The sequence below is a fragment of the Dipodomys merriami genome, unplaced genomic scaffold (genome assembly GCF_024711535.1).
Source record: "Dipodomys merriami isolate MVZ:Mamm:240054 unplaced genomic scaffold, mDipMer1.0.p SCAF_51, whole genome shotgun sequence".
NCBI classification, from domain to species: domain Eukaryota; kingdom Metazoa; phylum Chordata; class Mammalia; order Rodentia; family Heteromyidae; genus Dipodomys; species Dipodomys merriami.
The window spans coordinates 4,421,395-4,448,302 of NW_027206080.1; the positions used below are offsets into that span (position 1 = coordinate 4,421,395).

Sequence of the window (26,908 nt, forward strand, 5' to 3'; positions counted from 1 at the left end):
TTCCACAGTCCGGCTCCCCTCCACATGCTCATTCATGGCTCACACACGGCTCCCAGCCCAGCTTTCCTCCACACGCTCACACACAGCTCATTGCCTGTCTCCCTCCACACGCTCACACACGGCTCACAGCTTGGCTCCCTCCACACGCTCACACACGGCTCCCCACCACACGCTCACACATGGCTCCCCTCCACACGCTCACACACGGCTCCCTCCACACGCTCACACACGGCTCCCCTCCACACGCTCACACACGGCTCCCCTCCACACGCTCACACATGGCTCCCTCCACACGCTCACATGCTCACACACAGCTCACATCTTGGCTCCCTCCACACGCTCACACACGGCTCCCCTCCACACACTCACACACGGCTCCCCTCCACACGCTCACACACGGCTCCTTCCACACACTCACACACGGCTCCTTCCACACGCTCACACACGGCTCCCCTCCACACGCTCACACACGGCTCCCTTCCACGCGCTCACACATGGCTCCCTCCACACACTTACACATGGCTCACAGCTTGGCTCCCTCCACACGCTCGCACACGGCTCACAGCCTGACTCCCTCCACACGCTCACACACGGCTCCCTCTACACGCTCACACACGGCTCCCCTCCACACGCTCACACACGGCTCCCTTCCACGCGCTCACACACGGCTCCCTCCACACGCTCACACACGGCTCACAGCCTGGCTCCCTCCACACACTCACACGGCTCACAGCTTGGCTCCCTCCACACACTTACACACGGCTCCCCTCCACACGCTCACACACGGCTCCTCTCCACACGCTCACACACGGCTCCCTCTACACGCTCACACACTGCTCCCTCCACCTGCTCACACGCTCACACATGGCTCACAGCCCTGTTCCCATCCACATGCTCACACACAGCTCACTGCCCGGCTCCCCTCCACATGGCTCATCAAGCTGGGACCCGGGCTCTTTCCCTCCATTTCTGAATATGAGCATTCCAAAGCCCCTGCTCAAACCACATGGCAGATTTTGGCTTCTGACTCAGTTTACCTGAGTCCTCGCCTCCATCCAATGTGGGGCAGCATCTTATCATCTACCCGTGGGACACATGGCAGGGGCCAGCTCTGCCCACTGAATGGCCACTCTGGAACCTTCTCAAATGCTTTGCAATCGGCACTCTGCATTCCATAGATGTTACCCAGTGGGTAGGGTTCTTGATCTTGAGGCGTGGATTCATACATACCCAAGTTCTCTCCTCCCCATACGTCCATCATCATGTCGTATTTCCCCAGTTCTTCAAAATAGAACTTATCCATCACAAACAACCCGCCAGCAATCATTGGAGTTCTGAAGAGGCAAAGAGGAGAGAAGATGAGGGTTAGCGGGCCAGTACCCTCCACAAAAGCCAGGCCTGGTCTCCTGACTTCAAGCTGACTTTCATTCTCCACTGCTGACTTCAGATACCTCCTCAAGACCCTGCCTGTGGCCTCACAGGACAAGGCTGGACCAAGCTTTCTCTACAACAAGTTGATTACAGGGGCTGGGACACTGGATGGCCAGCTGCCCCTGGAAAGATACTAAACCTTTCTATGCCTCCTTACAGGTGATGAAGATTATAAAAAATAACATGCAATCCTAGGTCCCTGACATCAGCTGGAAGCTCCATCACAATATGAAAGATGTTCTATATCATAAACTAGCAGAGTTACATGGTGAGCCTGACACTATCTCTGAGGAAAGGGAAGACCTTAGAGTGTGACCTGGTGACAGGCTCTCACCTTGAGCTAGGTCCAGGAAAAAGATCAGGATGGGGAGAACCCACAGTGCCAAGGCATCTAGGTCTGCAGGGGCCAGAACACGCAGACCAGAGATGAGGGCCACCCTGTGAACACTGACCAGAGACGAGGCTCTCCCCATGCACACTAACCAGAGACGAGGCTCTCCCCATGCACACTAACCAGAGACGAGGCTCTCCCCGTGCACACTGACCAGAGGCCAGGTTCCCTACTGCTATCCAGAGACCAGGGTCTGCCCAAGCTGGTACTTACTTTATGGGAGCAACAGGGTTCCCCTGGCGAGCCCTCCTCTGCTCAGGCGTCATATAATCCCACTTGAACACCAAGTTCCACTCAAAACCTGCCAGCCAGAAGAGATATGTGCTGAGAAAACACTCACCCTTTGATCCTGGTTTGACATTTGTACACAACTCCCAGAACCAAGTAAACGAAGACATAGAGTGGGGAGTATGTGATGGTGTGGGCGGGGGGGGAGGGGTGGTAGGGGTAGGGGTGCACACTGAAACCTTCCCCAACCTCCCAAGGAAAGGTGGGCCTGGCTCTTCTAACACTACAATAGGCAAGTGAAGTGTGAAGTATGGGGACAGGGGAACGTGTGAAGTGTGAGGATGGGGGATGTGTGTAAGACCATTGCACAGAGAAGGTGTTCAAGATGAGAGAGGAATGGCCTAGACTCGCTGCGGGCCTCCACTATGGCCCCGTGGCTGGGAAGCTTGGAGGGGACACTTATCATCTGTTCCCTAGCCTGCAAACTCCCTCTCCTTGTATCTTTTTATCACAACCAAAACTGTACTTCAGGGCAAGGATGGAGTGGGAGAGTGAAAGCTCTTAAAAGAAAAATGTGTCAGAGGAAGCTGCAAACTGGGCCAGGAGCTTGGTTTTCCATCAGTCTGGCGCATCCACCTTCCCTCTTAGAACCCACAGGGGTGGCAGAGCCTAGGCCTTACCCTGGACAGGGTTCCAGATGCTGAGGCCCCAGGCTCCGTGGCTGGGCCTTGCTCTTGTCTACAAGGCATCCACACTCCTTGGAACCAAAGCCACTGCTGACAAAAGCAGGCTGTGGCTGAGGGCCTGACTCCAGACCTAGTCTCCAGGGGCCACCTCTGGCCTTATAGCTCACTACTTTCTAAGCCCTTTGCCCTCAGGATTTTTGTTCAAGGGCACTAGAAGTACTCAGATCATCTGGATTCAGGGTTTGTCTGCTATCACCCTCGGGTGCTCACCTGGTATCCACGGGCCTGCTCACCCAGTGTCCCTGGGCCCACCCAATGAGTGTCCCTGTACCCACTCAGTGAGTGTCCCTGGGCCTGCTCACTGAGTGTCTGGGCCAGCTCACCACGTGTCCCTGTGTCAGTTCACCAAGTGTCTAGGCCCACTCACTGAGTGTCCTTGGACTCCTTGGGCCTGCTCACGCAGTGTCCCAGGATCCTACATGGCGTGCCTGTGAGGGTCTAGAGCTTCTCCAGTGAAAACCCTCAGTGCAGAGCCTCTCATCAGCTCTCACCAGCAAAGAGAGCTCAGTGCCCCATGTCACATGCTCACAGTAGTGATGAGTTTGAAGACAAAAAGGGTGGAGCCAGTGCCCACTGTCCAGAAGGCAGGGCCAGCTCCCAGGGTCAGCTATGGTGTGTGTAACCCTCACTGAAGGCCAGCTCCCGGGGTCAGCTGTGGTGTGTGTGGAGTTCTCACCGCAGGCCAGCTCCTGGGGTCAGCTGTGGTGTGTGTACAAAGCCCTCACTGCAGGCCAGCTCCCAGGGTCAGCTGTGGTGTGTGTAACCCTCACTGCAGGCCAGCTCCCGGGGTCAGCTGTGGTGTGTGTAACCCTCACTGCAGGGCCAGCTCCCGGGGTCAGCTGTGGTGTGTAGAGTCCTCACTGCAGGCCAGCTCCCAGGGTCAGCTGTGGTATGTGGAGCTGTGGGCATGTGAGCACTCACTGAAGTAATGACAGTTCTACAACAGTGGGACCAGTGATGAACTGGTAGGAGATGATGACTGACACCTACCACCCTTGAGGTCAGCAGAGGCACCCACGTACTGGAAGTTGTCCATGTTAATGACATCGATGATGGGAGACACCACACGGGTCCTGTCCTGAGCATGTGTAGAATAAGAGTGGTTATACAAGCCCAGCAGAACAGCATCCTGTTCCCTGAGGAGCAACCCCGCGCCCAGGAGCTCCCACCCCCCAGGAGCTCTCTCCTGGAGGAGTACTCCCTAAATGTCCCCGCCCCACTGGGACATTGCTGTTGTGGAGTGAATGACAGGGGACAGCAGAACCTGGGATATCTGCCACTTGTCTACTTAGAAAGGACAGAGTTCACAGGCCTTGTACCAAGTCCAAAATCTCCACCTCAGGCCATTTTTGTCCTGAGCTGGGCTGGCTGAATGTCAGCTTCAGGAAGACTTGGGAGTGGACTAAATCTTTCTCCTAGTTCACGAAGTATGAGTGCATGATGTGGGCTATCAATATGATCCTTACAGAAGGCAAACTGAGGCTCTAGAGGCTAAGCTTGCCTTAACTGTGGCTCTACCAAGAAATGTTCTCCTAGGTGCAGCCATTCTTTAGGCCACACTGACATGCTCTGGCAGGGGCCTGACAGACCTTTCCCTTCTGATCTATAAACTACCGCACTGCCTACAATGACAGTTAACAAGAGAGGGTGTTCCTAGCCACTTCAGGAGCCCTTGTTAGTGGAAGAAAGGCCCAGAAGAACAACTCAACCACAGAGCCAGCAGAGATGTTTATGATGTTCCAACACCACCCACAAGCAGATTTGCGGGAAAATAAGCAGAGAAGACCTTGCCTGGGTCAGCCTGGCCTTGGCACAGAAATCAGAGAATATCCTTCTTTGCATTTCTTCCACAAGATGGAATGACCGAGTGGCTCAACTAGCAGGCTGGGTCCTCAGCTGGGAGGGGTGTGGCTGGCTGCAAGCCGGTGGTCTGTGCTTTAACACTGTGGCAGGATGGACCTGGCTCCATGTTCCAGGAGACAGCCTGGAGAGCAAGATGTGGTGGGCTGGGAATCAGGTCCCATTTCTGCCACAGGGATATGTGCTGGAGGTACATTAGAGCCTCAGCAGAACACAGCTGGCAATCCTGCCACCCGCACGGTCTCAGGCACAGCCAGGCTCCCTGAAGCACAGCACCTGCACCTGTCAATCACCTGCAACAGAGCGACTGTAAAAGGAACACCTAGTGTGTTGGCTGAGTCCAGCACAGGCTGTAAAGATGAATTCATCATCATAAGTAGCCTTTGGACATTTGGTATCTCATGACTCGCTGCCCATCAGCCATCCTTGCTGTGCTGCAGGGAAAACTGTCCTGTTCCTTTTCTGCTTCCTTTCATTAACTTTGCTTTACGCCCCCCTAAGGAAGCACTTTCACAGCAGGAAGTCAGTAAGATGAGCAGGAGGCAAGAGATATAACCCAGAGCCAAATGTGACATCAGTGATGATGCTTCTGGAAGGGAGAAGGTACAACAGAGAGCGTGGCGCCATATCACCACCGACAGCCCCAGCCAGGCACTGTGGCAACCACTGCCTGTTCCTGTCCATGAGCCTGGCCAAGCAGGGGGGCACATTGGCCACCTTCCAGACACCTATCAGATGGCACCCTAGATATTCCACACTAGCCTTGTGACTTCCAGGCTCCAGAGCCAACTGCCAGGTGCAGGTCAGGGTGGATTGTGCCTGTAGGTAACAGGCATCTAGAACAGTATCTCGAGCCACACAGGGCCTGTCTCCTGCCTGTCACATGACTGGCCCTTTTGCTCTGGGAGATGGGGCACGGATGGGCCATCCCAGGGCCGACACACAATTAGAAATCCTGCAGCCAGCACAGGACTGCACATGGTCGGCCCTGTCTCACCTCTGCCACCTGCTCCAGCTGTCCCGTCTGCCCTGCCCCACTGTGCCCTGGCCTCACCTCTGCCACCCGCTCCAGCAGCGGCTCCAACCAGTGCTCGTTACACTCGCAGTGGCTGTCCAGGAAGGTCAGGACTTTGGCTTGCGCAGCGTCGGCACCCCGCACTCGTGAGCGCATCAGGCCTGCAGGGAGTTGGAAACACATCAGGGGAGAAGCCCTGGACAAGAGTAGCACTACTCACCCGCTGCCCAGGCAGGCTCCTCCCCAGGCTTTGGAACCAGGAAACCATGTCCTAAGACTGCTGCGTTCTGAGAAAGGCCTTCCTTGCCACACGAGTCTCCTGTGTCACATCCTCCAAGTGTGGACTCTTGGCACCACTTTCCTCTGGCCCAGCTACAGCTCCCTGTCTCTCTGGATGAGGAGTTGCCCCTTGCCTCTCTGCACCAGTTCTGGCAGCCATAGCACCATGAAGTAGCTGCAAATAGCCTTGTCTTCTCTGGCTTACCGCAAGCCAGATCAACCCAAAACCCATTACCTGGGTTCCACATAGGCCTAGTGACACTGGCCCAAATTTACAATGACACACCTGTGATGTTAGTAATGTGCATCTTCATTGAAAACAGTTTTATCCCTGGATGCTGGGGTTATGGGGAGAGTTTATTAGAAACATTGGGCTTCACACTTGGAAAGATAGTATCATTCACAACCAGTGAGGACAAGTGTGTAAGTTCCTTTTTTCACTGTCAAAATGGACTTTTCAGGACTCTTAGATAGCTGATGCTAGGACAGGAAAAAGATTTACAGTTTCATGTTGGAAAAAAGCTAAAGATTTACAGTTTCACATTGAAAAAACAAACAAACCCTTGCTTTGAAATGATTATAATGCAGAGCTACATATAAGAGGGAACTCTCTGAAAGGGCTAGAAAAAAAGCCAAAGGGAAGAAATGTGTGAAAGGGTTCAACACTTGAAAACCGACAAGGGCAAGGAGCCAGGCTGCAGTCCCGAGTCAGGGCATGCCTCCCGGGGGACATCCAGGGTCAACGATCCACAGCATTTCAGCTCTGTTACCTATGCCCTTCAAGGTATCAGAGGGTAGAGTAGACTTCAGAGGGGCTGGGAACTTCAAGAGCTGATCCTGGCAGCAAGAAAGTCCCAAATATGGGACCTTCTCTCAATTCCTTGGCCCACTCATGGAAAAACATGGGTTGGGAACTGAATATTCACCAGTTTATCTCTTTCAGTGGGTACAACGTAGGAAACAGCAGCTCTTCTGTAGAACTCTATAAGGATCACATCAGGGAATAACAACCATCTCAGCAATAAAGAATCCACCAAAGATGTACTGGTCCCAGCAAAGTGTAAAGACAAGCACTATACAAGGTGCAAATACAAAGTCATCAGTGGTATTGAGGTTTGGAAATGAAGTGTCTTCAGGTGTTAAGGCTTAGTCCCTAGCTGGTGAAGCTGAGGGATTACTGGATCATGACAGCACTGGCATCACCAGTGGATGAGCCCACTCACTGTAATGACCCATCCCTGAACATATCATCTGATGGCATTGTTGGGGGTTAGAAGCTAGCAGGTAGGCCAGGTTGGAGGAAATAGATCATGGGGGTTCCCTGGTAGGGTGCATCTTGTCCTCAGTCCCTGCCCGCCACCAGCTGCAACAACACACCTCAGACCAACACAGGAGAACCTCTGATGTGGTGAGCTAAGATGAAACTTGCCTCTGTTAGGTTGCTTTTCTCAGGTACTTTGTCATAGTAATGAAAAACTGACACAGCCAATAACTTAATTGTCCAGTATGTCAAAGATTATTAGGGAAATAGAACATGATCTGGTTTATCGACAACATACCCATAATGGCTGTTACATGACAAAAATCCGTAGTATCAGAAGAAACAGAAACCTAAGCAGAAAAAAACTCCATAGAATGTCACCCTGAGATGACTTAGCTGCTGGAATGAGCAGATATAAGATTTTAACATGGTTAATAAAACTGTAGTCAAGAACTACAAGAGGATACTTGTTTCAACAAGTGAACAGATAGAAAAGTCTCAGCAGAAGAGCAATGGGGTTCTTTTGAAACTTTAATAAAATAGTCTTCGCAGCAGAAATGACTGGTGAACTTAAGGATAAACCAATTAAACACAGATCTACCTGGTGAGCTCAGAGAAAACTCATTAGCAGGCAGGGGAGAGTAACCCAAGGATGACCACATTGTGGTGGAAGGGGGGGGGGGGCGGGCGCAGATCTAGACATCAGAATGGCATATTTTTAAACGGTCGTGGGAAAAATTAATGGCCAACTCAGAATTCTAGTCAGAAAAAAACACAGATTCTTCAGATAAACAAAAGCTGAGAGACTTCTGTGCTTACAAGGGTGAATCCTGCAGCAGTCTGTGGGGGTGATAACATGGAAAGAAAACTTGGATATATAGGAAGAAACAAGATACTAAAAATGCAGAACAGCAGGGTAAGTCCACCAGTCCCTGTTCTGAGTTTAAGAGAGAATATTATTTGAAGCAGAATTTTAGTATACGTTGTGGGGCTTAAGACATGCAGATGAAAGTGGTATCCATGGTTCAGGGGAAGAGGGGATGGAGCTGCTGGGTTTTCGTCAAGGGGTGGCCACAGTGACTCCAAGACCACAGTCTCCGACTGATGCTGTGGGTGTCATCCTGAGAGCAGCAGCTCTCTCTGTTGTCTGGGAGCAGATATGCACACATGTGCGCACACGTGTGCACGCACACACACGTGCCAATGGCATCATGCATCTGTGTGCTAGAGCAAGCACTTGCCACTCCATGCACATGCACAGGGATCTGGTTTTTGATGCCTCACTCCTCCCATACCCAGCACACATATACAGGCCCTTACCTACGTGAACACCTCCTTAAAGCAGGAGAAGTGCCTTGTTCTGAGCTCCACACAGGTTACAGGCACTCTGATAAGTTAACAAATGACTTCACGGCTATAAACTGCAAAGGCTAAATGATGTTTTCTGCTTTCCTCTTCCCTCTTCTAGCTGCTTTTTTGTTTTTTAAGTCTAAAACATCCTTTTCCTTTTTTAGGTATGTGTGGAGTAAGACATTCTGAGTTTAAGTTTATAGTCAGTTGGTAGGTTATTTATTTATTTTGTCAGTCATAGGGCTTGAACTTGGCCTGGGTGCTGGCCCTCAGCAATTCAGCTCAAGGCAAGCACTCTACCACTTGAGCCACAGTGCCACTTACAGTTTTCTAAGTGGTTTATTGGAGATAAGAGTCTCACAGACTTTCTTGACAGGCTGGCTTTGAACCACGATCCTCAGATCTCATCCTCCTGAGTAGCTAGGATTACAGGTGTGAGCTCCAGCGCCCAGCAGATTGTTTAGGAGAAGAAATAATATAGACCGTAGGCTTCTGATTTCCTGTAGGCTTGGGGCTGCTTGAGTCCAGCAGCCAAGCTGCTCAGAGTGAGCATGAGCTCACTGTCTACATATCAGGACATTTGCGTTGATGATCTGGTTAGCACAGAGTTCAGGGGGAACTGCTCTATCAGGCTGGCCAATGCTCCAACTAGATTCCTGCTAGGAACACCTTCCTTCCTCAACCCTGGTGGGACCGCCTAGGGAACCAGAAGACAGAGGGGTGTAAGCACCAATGCAGGGCCACAGCACACTTTGCCTGGTGTGCCAAGACACCACAGTGCTGTGACTTCCAGAGCACGAAAGGGGCAGAGCTCCCAAACTGTCTGATGCCCAACTGTGAGTGACATGTGGGATGGAGCCTCCAGACCCCGCAGCAGGGCACATCCCCAGGAGTCTCCCCTGAAGCCTGTCAGTGGCTGGCACAGTGACAGTGCTCTCTGTGTTCCAGTGCTCTCCTTCAGCAGGCTGTCAAACCTGAGCCTGTCATTTTAACAGTTGCCTAGAGCAAGAAGTCACTAAGCTTTTCTTGGATAAATCTTTGTTCCTTCTATAAACTCTGCAGTCAAGGGACTGATGGGATTTCCTAGGTTGTGAACAATAGAAGCTAATTTTCTAAATATATTAATAGACTTGCCCCAGTATGCAAACAATTCTAATTATTTAAGCTTTTACTGTTCTTTCTGTGTCTGCTCCCAAGCAGCTCTGGCAGAGGTATACAGACAGACAGACAGACAGACAGACAGACAGACAGACAGACAGACAGACAGACAAGATGACTAACTACAGTTCTCCATGTCACCCCTGGGTCAGGAGAAGGCATACAAGAAGTGAAGTTCTCTGAAGCCATGCCTATGCTGAAAATCCTACAGCCTTCCTGCCTGCCTGCACATCATGCTCACGGAGAGAGGCAACACTGAAGATCTAGAACCCGCTGTCTCAGGCTACTTTTAGTCCCTGTAACACTTTTTAACACCAACTTCTATGACCTGACATCTACGTGGAATGTGCTGTTACACTAGGCAGAGCACTAGCTGCCACCAGCTCTAACGTGAAGAATGTCAGCACATCTGAAGCCAACAGAAGAAACTTCCCACTCCGTGGTGTTCTGGTGTGCACGCCAATTTAATGCTCTAGCAAATGTCTTTATAGACGCACTTATTTACTGCTTTCCGCTGCTCTCCAAGCATCTAGGTTCATGTAAACTCTCCCATGGTGACATGTGTCATTTAGGGCAACCTGAATCCATGTCATGGTCCAGGGTCACTTATGTTAGGCTCAGAGGCTCTGCTATCTCACTGTGTCTTAAGAGAAAGTCCTTCCAAAAATAAATAAAGAAGCCTTTCTTACCTTCTCGCCGATCATTTCTAAGGACCCGAACTTTCTCTATTTTCCCCAGGAGAGCACCGTCGTCAGCTAGGAAGAGAACAGAAATGCAGCATGGTGACTGCGGGGTTTCTTAGGCCTCCATGATGGGACAGAGCACTCCCAAGGTCTATGAGCTGACCCTGCCTCTGGGAATCCAGATCACCTTTACCCCAGCACCTGGCCTGTCCACTCCTCAGTGCTGCCCCATCCCATGGGAGGCAGGCCCAGGGCCGGGCTGGGTTGGTTAAGTCAAGTACTCACGATCACTGCTGTAGTCGTCCACCAGGATTATTTCTCGTATGAGATGGGGTGGACTTCGCTTAAGCACGCTGAGAAAAAACAGAAGAACAAAGGCTATAGGCCCTGAGAAAGAGGGCGTGGGGTGCCCTGGGCCCAGTGCTGAGTGACCCAGTGACTTTGACAGCAGCCCCCACAGACCACATGGTGACCTCGACGGCAGCCCCCACAGACCATATGGGTGACCTCGACAGCAGCCCCCACAGACCACACAGGTCTGACGATATGTGGGCACTCTGCTATCTGGCATTCCGGACAGGTGATGTCCCCCATGAGCTGTAATAGGCAGCTTCTGTGGCCTCACCTAACCACTGTCCTCAGCAGGGCTGATCTGGCTTCATTATGAAATGTGATCACCACACTGGTGGCTGGCAGATCCACTCGCCACTGCTTCCGTTGGCACCTGGGAGAAAAGAAAGGCCATCCTATGAATGATGGGCACAGCTGGCCATGGCTCCTCCTCCCTCCAGGGACCAGGCTGCCATGATGGATAGGCTGGAAGGCATCAGCCTGCTGAGACTGAGCTCCCAGGAACATACGGAAACAGCAAACACAACTAGAGTCATGCTTAAGAGATGAAAGATTTTGGCAAATAGTAACAAACTGAGAACATCTTCCAAACATGTAAAAAAAAATGCATGTTTTAAAACAGTGAGATCATTTCTACTTGCACACAGACACGCCTCCAACAATGGCTCATCATACCCAAAGCAGAAACTGCTGGGAATGGCACTGGCTGTGCTTGCTGACCTTTTCTACTCTCTCCTTTGTGTGCAACAGGCACAAGTGCTGGCTGGACTGGCAACCTAGCTCCCACTGGTGAACAAGCTGACTGCTCTCCCTCATTCCAGGGGCAGAGCTTCCCCTCCCTGGCTCACCAGCCTTCTCCGAGAGCCTGCCATGGGCAGTGACCAGTGGGAAATGGGCAGGCATGCTCCCCTCACTGTGCAGCTGCCTGTAGCACAATCCATGGCACTGGGCTGTTCACCCAGTATGGACAGACACACAGCTGGGAGAGCACTGGAAACTACTTTTAAAGTTAGGACTCTTACAGCTCTAGGTTGAAGATGTTAAAGTATCACTAGGTTCAAAGAACTGGCAAGACAAGAACCTTGTCAGCAGAACCTAGGGTGCCCTTCTGGGCAGGTCTGCCTACTCAGACATGACAGTACAGTGCAGTATCCCAGGGTCCTGAGAACCCAGGCCCTGGGTGACTCAGAGAGGACTGTCTCAAAGCCCCAAGACTATGGTCCCCAGGAGGAGCAAGGTCCTGACAAGGACCAAAGGAAATTGTCAGCTGTGGCTACGGGCAGCAAATTACTGCAGTACACTACTGACACCGGAGTGGGAAGGAGGTGAGCAGACTGAACGGTCCTGCACAAGGACAAGCAAGGTGCCAGAGCAGCTACCTGGAGTCTCCCAAGGAGGCTCGTCCTCCTCACCTGTCGATACCTTGTGGCCAAGGAGTCACATTGCCTTCCACAAGACCCATGCTGAGGAAGACCTGGTTGACTCTAGCACTTACTCTTTCTCACAGCCTGACTCGCCTGCTCCCAGGATTAAAGATAGCATTTGCCTTGAGTGGGAATTCAGTGGGAAAAGATGATGGAAAACAAAAACCACATGGGCTGGGAAGGTGGCTCAGTGGTAGAGCGCTTGCCTTGCATGCCTGAGGCCCTGGGTTCGATTCCTCAGCACCACATAAGCAAAAAGAAAAAAGCTGGAAGTGGCGCTGTAGCTCAAGTGGTAGAGCGCTAGCCTTGAGCTGAAGAGCTGAGGGACAGCGCCCAGGCCCAGAGTTCAGGCCCCACGACTGGACCCCCCCCCCAAAAAAAAAACCACCTTTGGTACACTGAGGAGGGGATCATAAGCAGCTGCTGGACGATGACCAACGCGACCACTCAAGGAGTACAAGTACAGACACACTTCCCCTCAGACTGAGAAGATGCCTTGGAGAAACAGATTTCAAACATGAGCAAGAATAACAGTGCAATTATAAAGTAATTAGGTCGGAATCACAAAGGGGGCTTCTTTCACATAAAGATGTGAGTTATTGCAGCTAGCTTACTGCAATTAATTATGAGAAAACAGTACCAGTCACTGCTGTTTCAGGAGAAATGCATTCTGCAATTAATATCCAATCTCATTATAGCCAAGCCTTTTCTGACAAGAAGACAGATAAGCTGGCTTGTGGATTGTTCAATTAAGGCAGCAAGATCCTGCAGGCCATCAACTATAAACAAATTACCAAATCATGTCACACTCCCTAGAACCCAATCTGAATGCTAAGGAAATTAGGCACCTCCACATGGGGAGGGGCATGAGCTCTACATCAGGCCCCATTGAACGTAACAGGAAGAGCCCCAGGAGCAGACCTGGGCTAAGCAACTCCTCAGCAGAGCTCATACAGCCCAACAGCTCAACAGACACAGGGTAGTATCTTTCATCCTCAAATCACAGTACACTGAGCTGACTCAATGGAGCCTTCTCACCTTTCCCTCTTCTCCCCAGGAAGTCTGCCTTCCATGAGTATCTAGAAGTCTCACTGAGCTCTGGGAACATTTTCCAGAATTGGAAGATCTCCAGATTTCACCCCATTTTATTAAAATTCCTTTACATGATCTCAAACCATCAAGCTTTTCTAAGACTTGGTAATCACGAACATTAGAGGGTGCCATTCTTAAGGCAGAGGTATAATAAGTAAAAGCTGAAGCGAAACATGTGTATGGAGAGTATGTGGACATATGTAGTATGCTGACATCTGAGAAATTCATATAAACTCTCATACTGCTCCAAGAAAGTAGGACGGGAGAACTTCATGAACAAAGGAATCGTTTTCCTTTTAGAGTTGTGTCACTGCCAAGCAGTCCTTGCTGCATTAGGCAGCCACGAGCCCAGGACAGCAGTGAGCCCAGGACAGCCATGAGCCCAGGGCAGCTGTGAGCCCAGGGCAGCTGTGAGCCCAGGACAGCCATGAGCCCAGGACAGCAGTGAGCCCAGGACAGCCGTGAGCCCAGGACAGCAGTGAGCCCAGGGCAGGTGCGAGCCCAGGACAGCTGTGAGACCAGGACAGCCACGAGCCCAGGACAGCAGTGAGCCCAGGACAGCCATGAGCCCAGGAGAGCAGTGAGCCCAGGGCAGCTGTGAGCCCAGGGCAGCTGCGAGCCCAGGACAGCAGTGAGCCCAGGACAGCCATGAGCCCAGGACAGCCGTGAGCCCAGGACAGCCGTGAGCCCAGGACAGCAGTGAGCCCAGGGCAGCCGCGAGCCCAGGACAGCCGTGAGACCAAGACAGCCGCGAGCCCAGGATAGCTGTGAGCCCAGGAGAGCAGTGAGCCCAGGACAGCAGCGAGATCAGGACAGCCACGAGCCCAGGACAGCTGCGAGCCCAGGGCAGCAGTGAGTCCAGGGCAGCTGCAAGCCCAGGACAGCCGTGAGCCCAGGACAGCCGTGAGCCCAGGACAGCCGCGAGCCCAGGACAGCAGTGAGCCCAGGACAGCAGTGAGGCCAGGACAGCTGAGCCCAGGGCAGCAGTGAGCCCAGGGCAGCTGTGAGCCCAGGACAGCAGTGAGCACAGGACAGCAGTGAGCCCAGGGCAGCCGCGAGACCAGGACAGCAGTGAGCCCAGGGCAGCAGTGAGCCCAGGAGAGCAGTGAGCCCAGGACAGCAGTGAGCCCAGGACAGCTGAGCCCAGGACAGCTGTGAGCCCAGGACAGCAGAGAGCCCAGGGCAGCCGCGAGCCCAAGACAGCAGTGAGCCCAGGGCAGCAGTGAGCCCAGGAGAGCAGTGAGCCCAGGAGAGCAGTGAGCCCAGGACAGCAGTGAGCCCAGGGCAGCAGTGAGCCCAGGGCAGCTGCGAGCCCAGGACAGCAGTGAGACCAGGGCAGCAGTGAGCCCAGGACAGCAGTGAGCCCAGGACAGCAGTGAGCCAGGACAGCAGTGAGACCAGGACAGCCGCGAGCCCAGGACAGCAGTGAGCCCAGGACAGCAGTGAGACCAGGACAGCCGCGAGCCCAGGACAGCAGTGAGCCCAGGACAGCCGCGAGCCCAGGACAGCAGTGAGCCCAGGACAGCTATGAGCCCAGGACAGCTGTGAGCCCAGGACAGCTATGAGCCCAGGACAGCCATGAGCCCAGGACAGCCGTGAGCCAGGACAGCAGTGAGACCAGGACAGCAGTGAGACCAGGACAGCCGTGAGCCCAGGAGAGCCATGAGCCCAGGACAGCAGTGAGCCAGGACAGCAGTGAGACCAGGATAGCCGCGAGCCCAGGACAGCAGTGAGCCCAGGACAGCAGTGAGCCCAGGGCAGCCGCGAGACCAGGACAGCAGTGAGCCCAGGACAGCAGTGAGCCCAGGACAGCAGTGAGCCCAGGACAGCCGTGAGACCAGGACAGCCGTGAGACCAGGATAGCAGAGCCCACACGTATTCTTCTTTGCTTGATGGCTACTATAGAATATTCTGCAGCACTCTGCACTGGGCTGCCACCTGCACTCTGAACATGCAGGCCTGGCTGAGGCCTGGGAAGCTGACCTTCAGAGAGGCCACCCTTGCCACCTGCCACAGGAGGGCATTACAAGCTTTGGGACCGCACACAGAACGGGTCACCCTGAGCAGCACCCAGGTGGCAGGGCCCATCCTTGGATCTCCTGACCCCAGCATCCACTTGCCTGTGCTGTGCTCTCCCATGGCCCAAGGCCTTGCAGCCAGCACCTGCAGATGGAGGTTCAATCACAACAAATCCAGTCTTTGGTCTGGAGCTGTGACAAGGAGGAGAGCTGGAGACCCTGCCTCCCACCAGGCCTGCATGCCTCATAGTCTGGTGCCCCTCTCAGCCCACCCAGAGTAAGTGATAGGCTGTTATAGTCTCCCCAAGCCCAGGGGGCCATGGGCAGCATGTAAATTGGAAATAGAAGACAAAGGAGAAGGACCAAAGCAGCTGACAAGTGACTATATAATACTCACTGTTCTTCAAGACCCTCCAGACAGCTATGGGGGCAGATATCCTAGCCGGCCTCCCACCTACACCACCAGCCCCCCACCTCCTCAGCCCCTCACCTGCTCCACTGGCCCCCCACCTGCACCAATGGCCTCCCACCTGCACTGCCAGCCCCACCTGCACTGCCAGCCTCTGCCTATACCGCCGGCCCCCCACCTGCTCAGCCAGCCTCCCACCTGCACCACTGGCCCCCCACCTGCACCACCAGCCCCCCACCTGCACCGCGGGCCTATACCTGCATCACCAGCCCCCACCTGCTCAGCCGGCCCCCCACCTGCACCGCAGGCCTACACCTGCAGCGCCAGCCCCCACCTGCACCACCACCACCGGGCTCCCACCTGCAGCACCAGCCCCCACCTGCTAAGCCGGCCCCCCCACCTGCACCGCGGGCCTACACCTACAGCACCAGCCCCCCACCTGTACCAACAGCCCCCACCTGCTCAGCTAGCCCCCACCTGCACCACAGGCCTCCACCTGCACCGCCAGCCCCCACCTGCTCTGCTGGCCTCCACCTGCTCTGCTGGCACTCCCACCTGCACTGCCGGCCCCCACCTACACCGAGGACCTCTCTGCAACTTGAAAAGTGAGCAGCATGGAGCTGTGCAGCCTCCCACATCCAGCAAGGCAAGTCTGAAAACCCCAAACGTTTGTGACAAGCTTGGGGAATGTCCACGAGGTATCCGGCACTGGGGAGGGGCCCACGCTGGGCAAGTCTCCAGTCACCTGAGCTGCTAGTTGAACTCCAACAGAAATCTCTTTTGCTTAAAATGTCCCAACTGATAGCAAGATAGTAAGATGGCTTCAGGCCTCTCTTGATCATAATGAAGTTCAATGACACAATATAACAATTTGCATCAAACTTTAAAAGAGAAAGCTTGATACAGGAAACTGGCACTGTGAATTTAGCTTTCCTATGCAGTTTGGAGGCCACTCTCAGGTAAGCAAAGGCTTAGAAAATATTGTAGTCATACACCAAGAGTTGTGCAAAATCTCTTCTAAAAACCAAACTGATGAACTCATGACACAAAACAGTAGGAAACATGAAACAATTCACCAGCACAGTCCAATAGACTTGTAAATAATATGCAAATGAGAAGTTCTTAAAAGATAGAATTTCAATACTTAACAACAATCTGTGTCTAATCTCACATAATATCAACAAAGCCAGAAAGTAGGTGGGAGGAAGTAAAAGCATATTAACTCATTTTAAGATCTATACTGTTTTATTCTTGGCATTAAACCAGTACTTGTCTAATTATCATTTTTATTGAATTTTTAATACACAAAAATTGCAACTAATTGAATTAGAAGAAACAAACCTTCTTAACCAGTAAGAGAAAGAAAGCTAAGCAACAAAAGACCAACACAGTAACACAAAAAGAACACAGTGTCTACATAGAAGGAAAATGATGGAAAAGACAGGAAAGAAAAAAGGGGAAAACCCCCCCAAAACAGAATGATATCAAAAACTAGGTGACAGATCATGCCTGAAAGTGTCTCAGAGTCTGTGAAACCCCAGACCATCAGGCTAGCATAGGAGTCGGAAGGCAGTGTAAGGTCGCTCATAGGAGAGGACCTGCCATGATGGGGTATCCCCAAGTCCACACTGGAACCACATCCCTCCATGTGGCTGTGCTGGAAGGGGGCTTTGGGGAGGGAGGCTTGGTCATGAATGCAACAGTGCCCCCTTGGAAATGGGTGACTGGCCCTCTGTATGTGCCAGTATCTGGATCATTTCCCCTTCCCTCCCCACCCCTCCCCGGGATGAAGCAGAACAAGGCCAGAACCAGAGGCTGAACAGAAGCCCTGTTACCATCTTGGATTCCTGTCCTCTAGAAAGACAAGTCAAATCAACATGTTCCCTTTATAAACCATCTGATCTCAAGCATTCTCATATAGTAACAGAAAACAAGACAAATCCTAAAAAGGAAAAATCTTGTCAAGAACAAGCAAAATAGCATGTGATATTTTATATGTTAATGAAGGTAAAATCCATGAATATATACTTTTTTTGCACCCCCAGTATTAAAAGATGAAGCAGTGTTTCTTTTTTTTGGGGGGGGGGTCCAGTTGTGGGGCCTGAACTCTGAGCCTGGGCGCTGTCCCTCAGCTCTTCACCTCAAGGCTAGCGTTCTACCACTTGAGCCACAGCGCCACTTCTGGCTTTTTTCTTTTTGCTTATGTGGTGCTGAGCAATCAAACCCAGGGCCTCATGCATGCAAGGCAAGCACTCTACCACTGAGCCACCTTCCCAGCCCGGAAACTTGCTTTTGAAGGATGAGCAGAGAGGGGCTGTGAGCTGGTCTCTGCGGCCAAGTTGAGCTGCTAAGTAGCAGGACAAGTGTGAAACCTCAGATTCTCATCAAAACCACAGCAACAGTCCACCAAGCTTCTGTGGGAACTCATGAAAATTTAGGGTGCCCAGTACAACACCAGAATAAAGCCCTCAACCAAAGGTAGGCTAAAGTGACACTTCATTGCCACCAAAACCAGCCACAAAATCCTCCACAAATGCAAGAGAATGAAATTACACAGATGTGATATCTGACTACACAGATAAACACCAATGACCTAAGTCCAAATGGAAGAAAAATTAATTTTTGTACCATCTTGAAACTCTCCCCTAAGTAAGCACTACATCAAAAAAAATTAAAAGTAGAAGTCCAGGCCAGTGAGAAATAACAGATTTCAGTCATTAAACCATTAGTGGAGCTGTGGCTCAAGTAGTAGAGCTCTAACCTTGAGCAAAATTAATACTCAGGGACAGCCCAGGCTCTGAGTTCAAGCCCCAGGATGGGCATGAAAAAAAAAAAGGCGTAAAAAAACAAACAGAAATAAAACAGCTAATGATATGTGAGACGCAGCCAAAGCTGTACTCGGAGTCAATCTGAGAGAAGGAAAAATTCAAGAGGCCCTAAGTTCTCAAAGGCTCCCATCAGCTCCTGGAGGACAGAACAGCAAACTGTAGGGAAGCAAAATACACTGGACACCAGTGGATGTCACAGTGCATATACCAACCTGGACTGTATGTGATCAAGTGAGCACAGTAGCAACAATGCTGATGGCTTCAAGTAAGACAGAGAAGCTTACCACATGCCAACATCTGTGAAGAACTTTTCAAAAGTCATAAAAGAATTGCTTCAGTTAAAATTTAAAATAGGGGCTGGGAAGGTGGCTCAGTGGTAGAGCGCTTGCCTTGCATGCATGAGGCCCTGGGTTCGATTCCTCAGCACCACATAAGCAAAAAGAAAAAAGCCAGAAGTGGCGCTGTGGCTCAAGTGGTAGAACGCTAGCCTTGAGGTGAAGAGCTGAGGGACAGCGCCCAGGCCCAGAGTTCAGGCCCCACGACCGGACCCAAAAAATAAATAAATAAAATAAAATAGCTCTGGGTTTACATGACTTTTGCAAGTGAATTTTAAGAGATAAATATTCCTTTGCACATTAATTTTCCTTTTCCTTTCTCACATATTGGGGTTTAAACTCAGGGCTGTATGCACGGTAGGCAGGCATTCTATTATTTGAACCAAATCTCCAACCCTTTCTGCTCTGGTTAATTTTGAGGTAAGATCATGCTTTTTGCATGTAACAGCCTAGATCTCAAGTCTTCCTAGTTCATGCTTTCTACCATAGCTGGGATAGCAAGTATACACCACCACACACAATTTTCTGTTGGGATGAGATCCTCCTGATCTCCACATCCAAGTAGCTAGGATTATAGGCATGAGCCACCAGTGCCTAATCTAATTCTTTGTCTTTCCTCCTTTTTCTTTTTCCTTCTTTCCTCTTCCTCTCTCTCCCCTCCCCCCTCCTTCCAAAGGGTTTTTTTTTTTTTTTCCTGGCGCTTGAACTCAAGGCCTGGGTACTCAAGACTAGTAATGCTCTACCACTTGGCTCACAGTGCCACATCTGACTTTTTCTTTCTTTCTTTTTTTTTTTTGGTCGGTCATGGAGCTTGAATTCTGGGCTTGGGCGCCGTCCCTTAGCTCTTCAGCTCAAGGCAAGCGCTCTACCGCTTGAGCCACAGCGCCACTTCCGGTTTACTAGTAATAAGAGTCTCACGAACTTTCCTGCCTGGGCTGGCTTTGAACTGTGATCCTCAGATCTCAGCCTCCTGAGTAGCTAGGATTACAGGCGTGAGCCATGCGCCTCGGCACATCTGGCTTTTTCTGAGTAGTTTACTAGAGATGAGTCTTACGGACTTTCCTGCCCAGGTTGTCTTCCAACCTCAATCCTCAGCTCTCAGCCTCCTGAGTAGCTAGGATTAAAGGCATGAGCCACCAGTGCCCAGTTCTTTCATCTTCCTTTTCCTTTCTCACCTTCTAACTCCTTCTCTCCCTCCCGCCCTTCCTCCTTTTTCTTCTGTAGTACTTGGGAATGTTCTCTGGGTATTATCTCAGGCAATCACTCTACCATATACCTAGGCCTTTTACTTTTCACATAGGGTTTCATAGGTGTGACAAGTATGTCCTATGACATCTGGCTTGTTTTTGGTATAGGGGTCTAACAAACATTGTTCCAAGCTAGCCCTGAATCCTGATTTTCCTGTCTCTGACTCTCAAGCAGCTAAGATTAGTGTATTCCACCATGCCAGGCTCAATGAATTTTTCTTAAGCATCTAAAGAGATTTATATCTTTGTCCTAAATTAGTTTTAGAAAGTTAGCATAATCATGAAACCAAAGTCTGGTGAAGGAAGAAGGGTGTGAAGGAGACAGCAGGCAGGCCACAGATAATTTTTATTATGACTCTTGAAACTAAACATAGAGAGGTAACCAAACTCAGTCACATATTGAGAATAAATTTTGGTACATTACCAGAACCAAATAATATACTGTCACTGCAAGTTATATCTTCTTTCAAGCCAGTGAGCAGAGATTATAAAATATTCATCCCAACGCTGTTGGCATTAAAAAGGACATCCAGGTCCATTACCAGACAACCAGCTGCATAAACCTGAGCTGGCATGTAGAGGCTATTAAGAAAAAAAGCCGTATCAGCAGGCCCAGGATGTTCGGAGGTATGAAAGTGGACAGCTGGCTGTGTAAACTGCCTCATCTAACAACTGGAGGGTGACAGACCAGAAGACTATCTCCGACAAGGGGAGGGCAGTGAGCTTCTTCCTTTTTTGTTCACAACAAATGTCTGGTGGGCCTTGAACTTGGAGCTTGGGCGCTGTCCCTGAGCTCTTTTGCTCAAGGCTAACACTACCACTTTGAGCTACAGCTCCACTTCTGGTTTTCAAGTGGTAAATTGGAGATATGAGTCTCACGGGGACTTTCCTGCCCAGGAAGGCTTTGAACCATGATCCTCAGATCTCAGCCTCCTGAGTAGCTAGGATTACAAGCACGAGCCACCAGCCCAGCATGTATCTATTTTTTAAAAGCTACTTTCAAAAGAAAACTGTAAGAAATAAGGTGTAATAAAGGAATGAGGATGTGGGAAGCTGCAATACAGGTTAGCTGTACGAAATGTGGACCACTGGTGTTCAGGACATTAGCTACCATCTGTCTAAGGTGTGATCACTATCTCACCTCATTTCCTGCGGGTGGCACTGCTCAGGCAGACATAGCTAGCACTACTGAGCTCTGGCCTCTGGGGGGCAGCCCGTACACAAAGGAGCCAGCAGTTACATTTGGGAATAGCTGCCATCCTGGGCAAGAATGCCCTAGATCTGAGTAGGAATGGAAGTCAGTGGTGACTTAGAGGGCCAGCAGCTATCAAAGGAGTTAGCTGACCTCAAGGTGACTTCTGGGCCACAGGCCTTGTAGAAGCCAAACAGAAGACTCTGGGGGTTCCATTACCCTTCATTACCTTTTTCCTAAAGCTCATTTGGGGTACTTAATCTGAGCTGTTGAATCTCACTCTACCAATTAAGGGCCTGGAGTAATCTAAAATAACAAAATTATCTTTAAAAAGTAACCCTGGCCAGGCACCAGCGGCTAACACCTGTCATCCTAGCTATTCAGGAGGCTGTGATCTGAGGATCATGGTTCAAGGCCAGCCTGGGCAGGAAAGTCTGTGAGACTCTTATCTCCAATAAACCACTGGAAAACTGGTAGAGCACTAGCCTTGAGCTGAAGGGCTGAGGGACAGTGTCCAGACCTAGATTTCAAGCCCCACACCCTCCAAAAAAAAAAAAAAAAGTAACCCTGGCTGAAAGCTAGGTTTCATATGTTGTGGCGAAATCTGACTGTTGAATCTGTGTGACAGTCAGCCCCAGGTGAACTATGCCTATGTGCTTATTTACACCACTTGGTGTGATTGTGAATGTTCATGTTTGCTATATGAGTATAAGTGTGTCAGAGCACACACAAATCTTTATCCTTGGGATTAAAAATACCACTTAATAAATGTGATTTCACAATTTACCTACCTGGATTTTAAAGAAAATCTGAATCCCCTGGAAGCTGAGTTAGGAACTGGAGATGTGTATTATCGAGGTGGGACAACGCTACGGTGTGGGCTAGAGGGGATAGTTCCTGAAGATATGAGATAACCTAGGTCTTGAGGGCCAGGGTCCCCACCGAGAAGGCCTGGAGGTGGAGGAATGACCTGTCCCGAACAAAGATGTGTACATCTGCAGAATGCTGGTTCTCAGCCAGAACACACAGGCATCCGAAGACCTGAAGAGCAGGCAGCAGGGTCACCACTGTGGGATCCTTGTGTCACTGCCCTGGCCACATTTACTCTTTGGAGGGGTCCTTGCTGCCTGCTACCTGCCACTCTTCTCCTTTGGAATGCAGCATCCAAGTACCATCTTGGCAACGGAAATCAAGTCCTTTCTAGATAGTAAACCCATTGGTCTCGATTTTGTGAGCTTCTAGAACTGAGAAATACCTTCAACTCTCAGTAATTACTTGGGCTCACGCATCTCATGATAGCAGCAGAAACAGGGCAATAACACCTCTCACAATGGCACCTCCTGCCCTGCAGGCCTGTGATTGGCTGTTCACTCCACATGCGTCTCCTGCCCAGATTTTTATGTCTTTCGCCTGTAAGCAGTAGATGGCAGAGCTATTAACAAAAGCTTGAGTATCTACTACTCACTTGTTCAGAGAAAAAATTATACTGAGTTTGGGCTCCATGTGAAACACTCAGGTGTCTTCCTGCTTTCAGTGATAGAAATAACGTTTCTTGCTTAGACTGACCAAAGGGTTTTGGATGAATGCAGATACCCTACTTAAAGGCACTAGAGACATCTGGGAAGAGAGAAGCACCAGGACAAGGCCAGCACTTGTGCTCTTCTCCCAGAACCTCTCATGTAAAAAGCCAAGAGGTTGATCAAGCCATAGTCCTGTAGGCACAAAGCCAAGCTAGACTTCAGGAAGTGCCACTAGCTAGGGAGGCCAGAAGCCAAGCCAGACCTTGCATAGAAAATGGTGCTCAGATGAATTCTCCAGGCATCCAGACACAATCTCGAAGGACTGCTTCCTATCAGCAAAAGAGAACTGTAATATTTTAACTGCCTGCAAAATAAGGCCTCTTTGGAATATAAAAATAACAATTACAGCCTTTAATTATCTCTGCTTGTTCACATACAACAAAATACTGTAAGAACTCAGAATAGATTTAAAGCAGATTAGCTAGATTACTGGGGGGAGGGGTTTGTGACTAGGAAGCAGACCACCAGAAACATACCCATACTATTACCCAGGGAATAAAAATTTAAAAAGTACAGAAAATAACACAAGAAGATAGAGGACAGGTAGAAATATCGAAGAAGATGTAGTTTAAGATCCCACTGGGATAGGAGAGAGAAAAAGGAACTCAGGAACACAAAGAAAAGCTACAGGCTCATAACTCTTATAAAACAGAAACAGGTTCAATTCAGAGGAAACAACATCCAGTTACATTCTTGTATAAATGCTGAAAAACAGAAACAAAGAGAAATGTCTTTAAAAAAAGACACTAGAAAGGAGAAAGAAGTAGCCAAATGGGTAAGAACAGGACAGTTGGACAGCAGCTATTTCACTTGAACAACAGGAGTCAGAGGACTACTGAGGGAAACATGCTGAAATGCCCACCATCCTGGAATTCTGAGGGATGGGCTGTCCTAGAATTCTGAGGCACTGGTCATCCCAAATTTCTGAGGGACTGACCATATCCAGCCATCCTAGGATTCTGTGAGTTCACATTCTTCCTAGAATTCTGACATATCAGTCAATCTAGAATTGTGAGATTAACTCTTCATCTGAGAATTCTGAAGCTGTGATCACCCAGGAATTCTAAAATACTGGCCATTCTAGAATTCTAAAGCCCCACATTCATCCTAGAATTTGAAGTACTGGTCAGTCTAGAAGAAGTCTGAGAATTCTGAAGTACGACCATCCTAGAATTCCGAGGTCCTGGTCATCCTGGAAATCTGTATGTATAAAAGCACTCTTCAAAGCCAGGCACCAATGGCTCACACTTGTAATCTTAGCTACTCAGGAGGCTGAGATCTGAGGATCAAGGTTCAAAGCCAGCCCAGGCAGGAAAGTCTGAGACTCTTCTCTCCAATAAACCACCAGAAAACTGGAAGTGGTGCTATGGCTCAAGCGGTAGAGTGCTTGCCTTGAGCTGAAGAGCTCAGGACCAGGTTCAGAGTTCAAGCCCCAGGACCAACAAATAAACAAACCAAAAAAACCCAAAACTGAAATGAATGTCTTTGGACAAACATAATTTGCTGCCAACAGGCTCACTCCAAGAGGACTCATTAGGAAGGACTAGCAGAACACAGGTGGGCAACAGGTATAACGTTCAGAGAATAACAAAACCATTGAAACTGACTGTAAGAAGGTGATAGAGGGGGGAAATACTTAACCCAGGACGGGGATGACAGGAGAGCAAAAGAGCACAGAGCAAGTAGGGCCGAGGCAGTCAGATGATGACATGCTAGCTTGCTTCACACGTAAGAGGACCAAATGACATGGGTACAAGGCAATGGCTGACAGAATAGACAGAATTCTAGCATTCAACGATGATGGGATCCTTATAGGAGACACTCTCACAGGAGGACACAAAGAGCATTCGGAGAGACACACACCAAAATCACTGGCCCAAATGAAGGCCGAGTGGGTCTTTTGATACTGACAAGCACTATGGGTGGCAAAGATAGTGAATACAAGAGGGGCTCACTCCACTGGAAGGAGCAAAAACTCAGTAAGGTCTCAGACACCACAACCAGGGTTGAGCTAAATGCCCCCACGGGCTGGCTCAGCCTGCCTTTCAGACAGAAATTACTGCTCCACCAGAGAGCAGAGCCTGTAGAGGGAGATATGCTCGTGGTGAGCACACAGCTCTATGCATTGGTACACAGGAAGGACTAGATAAGAAACGAACCCATGTTCCTCAGTTAGGACCCGCACAGCTCTGCCCAGCATCCTGGGCAGGAACTTAAGCCACGAGTGGCGCGGTACTTAGGGTTCAGCTTTAAAATTCTGCTGCAATGCTAGGAGACAAGGAAGGAGCCAGGCCCACAGAGGCTAATACAGACACAACGAAACTCTTCCCTCTAACACACAATCTCTCTAGCCTGGTATGTTCTTTACATGTACGTAAGGCCTGAGATGATCAAAAAGGGAGAGGACACATAGAAGAAGAATGTTCTGTGGCTGAAAATCAAGTTTGTTTTAAAGAAAAAAACAAGTATACAAAAGAGTGCACCAATGAATAATACACACACTTTCCCCATGTTCACACAAGAACCTGGATGTGGAAAAGAGAGAACTCTTTCTTACCAGTCTTTTAGGGAGGAGCACAGCTTTGCTTGGGAGTATAGCTGCAAGATGACAGCCCCATTTTTCCCCTGGGTTTAGGCATGTACATTCAAGCCTCACACCAGAGGCTCAGGCTTAGACTCCATAGTGCAGGCAGTAAGGCAGCTATGTGTAGAGAATAGAGCCCTTAGCTCCCATTCCTCTACCAGTACCAAGCTCGGCCTCAAGCCAGTGGTTCCACCTCTGCAGCTTGGCACCTGCACCTGCCTCCAGACACATAAAGAACACCATGGATGTGCCTGGCTTCCAGGGACGGGGCTGTTAAGGTTCCTGACAGCACCACATGGGCCTAGGGACACCCCGTTGCCTGTCCATGTGTTTGCACTGGTGGCAGACATTGGACAGAACATCTGAGAAGGTCAGCTTAAAGGCTTCTTGGCCTCATCACCTAGGCCTGTTGTGAGGTGGGGCATTGGGGGAAGTGGGGGAGTAGGGTAGGAGAAAGAACTGGCAGAGCAGAGCTACCACCATGGTAGCAGGAAGCAGGAGAGGAGGATGGGGAGGAGCCAGGGGTAAGATAGAGGCACCGAGGACAAGCTCCTTTCATCTAGGTACTACTTCTTAAGTTTCTACCAGCTCCCAAACACTCCATCCAACTATGAACCCATCAATGGATTAATCCAGTGACAAGACCAGCGCCCTCAGGATGTAATTATGTCCCCAAAGCTCCATCTTTCAACACTGCTGCCACGGAGTCCAAGTTTTCAGCACACAAGCCTCTGGAAGACACTCTAGAAAAAACCATAGAACGACCTAAGAAAGCAGAATGCCCCCCTGGTCTGCACACACCAGTCTGCACTGTGGTAAGACCTCTGTACACATGGGATGGGCTCTGAGTCTGGGGCCCACAGTCATCTGAAATAACCCCACCCACCTCCTCAAAATCATTGCCAAGAGAAAAAGTAACACAGGTAAGAGGATGAGCACCACCTCTGTCCTGACCAAACACTGTCACCATGACTAATGAGCAAACAGACCAGCCATGGGCCAACACTGACCACAGGGTCTGAAGGCCACGTGAGCCCAGAGACCGTCTTCCCCACTGTGATGCCCTGGTGCTACTGCCCTTCCCTCCCCCTGCACTCAATGCCCAGTGCGACTGCCCTTCTCTCCCCCTGCACTCAATGCCCGGTGCTGCCATCTTCCTCCCCTGCACTCAATGCCTGGTGCTGCCATCTTCCCTCTCCCTGCATGCTGCTGCCCTGCTGCTGCCTCCCTTCTTCCCCCTGCATGCTGAGTTGAGTGTGCCAACCCAGGAGGGGCAGGTTCAGGGCAGCTTACCAGAACAGCAGCACCCCTCAGAAAGGATAATAGGTAGGTGGCATATGTCTAAGATACGGTAAGACAATCCAGAGTCCCCCCGAGCCTGTGCGTTCATCCAGATCTCAGTCCCTCTATAGAAAACTCCATTCACCCTGGTGACCTCACTGTCTT

General features: G+C 50.4%; 1 protein-coding gene across 1 annotated transcript in view; it reads right to left on the reverse strand.

Moving 5' to 3' along the window:
* Galnt2 (polypeptide N-acetylgalactosaminyltransferase 2) overlaps positions 1-26,908 on the reverse strand; it is a 136,801-nt gene that overhangs the window by 16,471 nt on the left and 93,422 nt on the right. The window contains exons 4-10 of the mRNA XM_069998169.1: positions 11,028-11,126; positions 10,688-10,755; positions 10,409-10,474; positions 5,711-5,832; positions 3,787-3,874; positions 2,036-2,123; positions 1,231-1,334 (exon numbers count right to left, since the gene is read on the reverse strand). Of these exons, the coding sequence (XP_069854270.1) occupies positions 1,231-1,334; positions 2,036-2,123; positions 3,787-3,874; positions 5,711-5,832; positions 10,409-10,474; positions 10,688-10,755; positions 11,028-11,126 (635 nt within the window). The remainder of the gene's footprint in view (positions 1-1,230; positions 1,335-2,035; positions 2,124-3,786; positions 3,875-5,710; positions 5,833-10,408; positions 10,475-10,687; positions 10,756-11,027; positions 11,127-26,908) is intronic.